General features: G+C 41.0%; 1 protein-coding gene across 1 annotated transcript in view; it reads left to right on the forward strand.

The window, feature by feature from the left end:
* cyp27a3 (cytochrome P450 family 27 subfamily A member 3) overlaps window positions 1-1351 on the forward strand; it is a gene marked incomplete at its 5' end in the record, with an annotated part of 17465 nt that overhangs the window by 11930 nt on the left and 4184 nt on the right. The window contains 1 exon segment of the mRNA XM_014000011.1: window positions 736-942. Within this exon segment, the coding sequence (XP_013855465.1) occupies window positions 736-942 (207 nt within the window).

A 1351-nucleotide genomic window follows, 5' to 3' on the forward strand; every position in this document is an offset into this window, starting at 1 on the left:
GTCTTGGCAGTAAAAGGGGATAAATGTACATTTCTCTTTTGTAACCTCCRTCTTCTCATTTCTGATGCTGACTCTTGAATATCCTCAGGTTAGAAATGCTGATTACAAACACAACCTGAGCTTTTAAAGATAAGTTTTCCCTGTAATGCTGTGATCCACAGCTGTCACCTCCTCATCAAGAGGAAAAAGGATAAAAACTAACTCCTCTATTGTACCTGCTGGTTAATGGACACAACGACACACAACAAAACTCATGTTTTATACCAGTAGATCACAGATGCTTTAACTTTTGTGACTTTTTTACGGACTAGTACTAGCAGCTAATGGTAAAAACATAGGCAGTAAGCAGGAAGTGGAAGGGAGGAGCGTGGCAAGAACTTTATGGAAATACATCATTAATGACCGTGACATATGGGCTGTTTGTAGGTTTTATTTATTTATTTTTTGAACCAATACAACGTTGGTCCAAACCTTTAGTAAAAATGAAATAAAATAAAAACAAGCCTGTTTGTGTGAAAGGTTTTTGTACGTTTACTTCCAGGTTTCACTTTATCTGTCAGACTTCACCAAAAAATGTTTGTCAGTGTTTTAGCATGTTTGTCAGGTAAAAATGGGGTTCCAAGCTAAATAAAGCAACGTTTTACCTTGTAGATCAACCCTAACTGTAGACTTAATTCTGATAAATCTGAAAGTTGTGACACGTTTTATAGTTTTTATTTATTTATTTATTGACAGACGCTCTTCCACCTGTGCCACTACGCCGTGTCCTACGACGAGAACATTTTCCCCGACCCTCACACCTTCCTGCCGCAGCGCTGGCTCCGAGGAGGGGACGACAAGTTCAAGCAGCACCCGTTCGGGTCGGTGCCGTTCGGGTTTGGGATCCGGGCCTGTTTGGGTCGACGCGTGGCCGAGCTGGAGATGTATCTCCTCCTATCCAGGGTAGGCCTCTGACTGTGAGATGTCAAACGGACCTGGAAAATGTTCCTTTTGAACCTGYTGTAGCAGGCAAACAGTGGTTCTGTTCTGATGTCACTTCAGCTTTAACCTGTCCTGTCAACATGTTGGACCTCTCACTTCATTTCCAGGAAATTAGTTGTTTGTTTTTAGCAGGATTGATCTGCAGTAACTGTTCAACCAGTTCACCGACCTGTTTCTAACTGTCTTCTAATAATCCATACAGGAAGTTTAACAGGAAAAAATGTCCACCTAACTAGGGCTGTGTATTGGCAAGAATTTGGCGATACGATACATATCATAACAGAGGGTCACGATACGATATATCCCGATATATTGCGATACTGTAAGCAAGGCAATATATTGTGATATATTGCGATTTTTTTGTCCAAAA

The sequence above is a fragment of the Austrofundulus limnaeus genome, unplaced genomic scaffold (assembly GCF_001266775.1).
Source record: "Austrofundulus limnaeus strain Quisiro unplaced genomic scaffold, Austrofundulus_limnaeus-1.0 Scaffold2635, whole genome shotgun sequence".
Taxonomy (NCBI): Eukaryota; Metazoa; Chordata; class Actinopteri; order Cyprinodontiformes; family Rivulidae; genus Austrofundulus; species Austrofundulus limnaeus.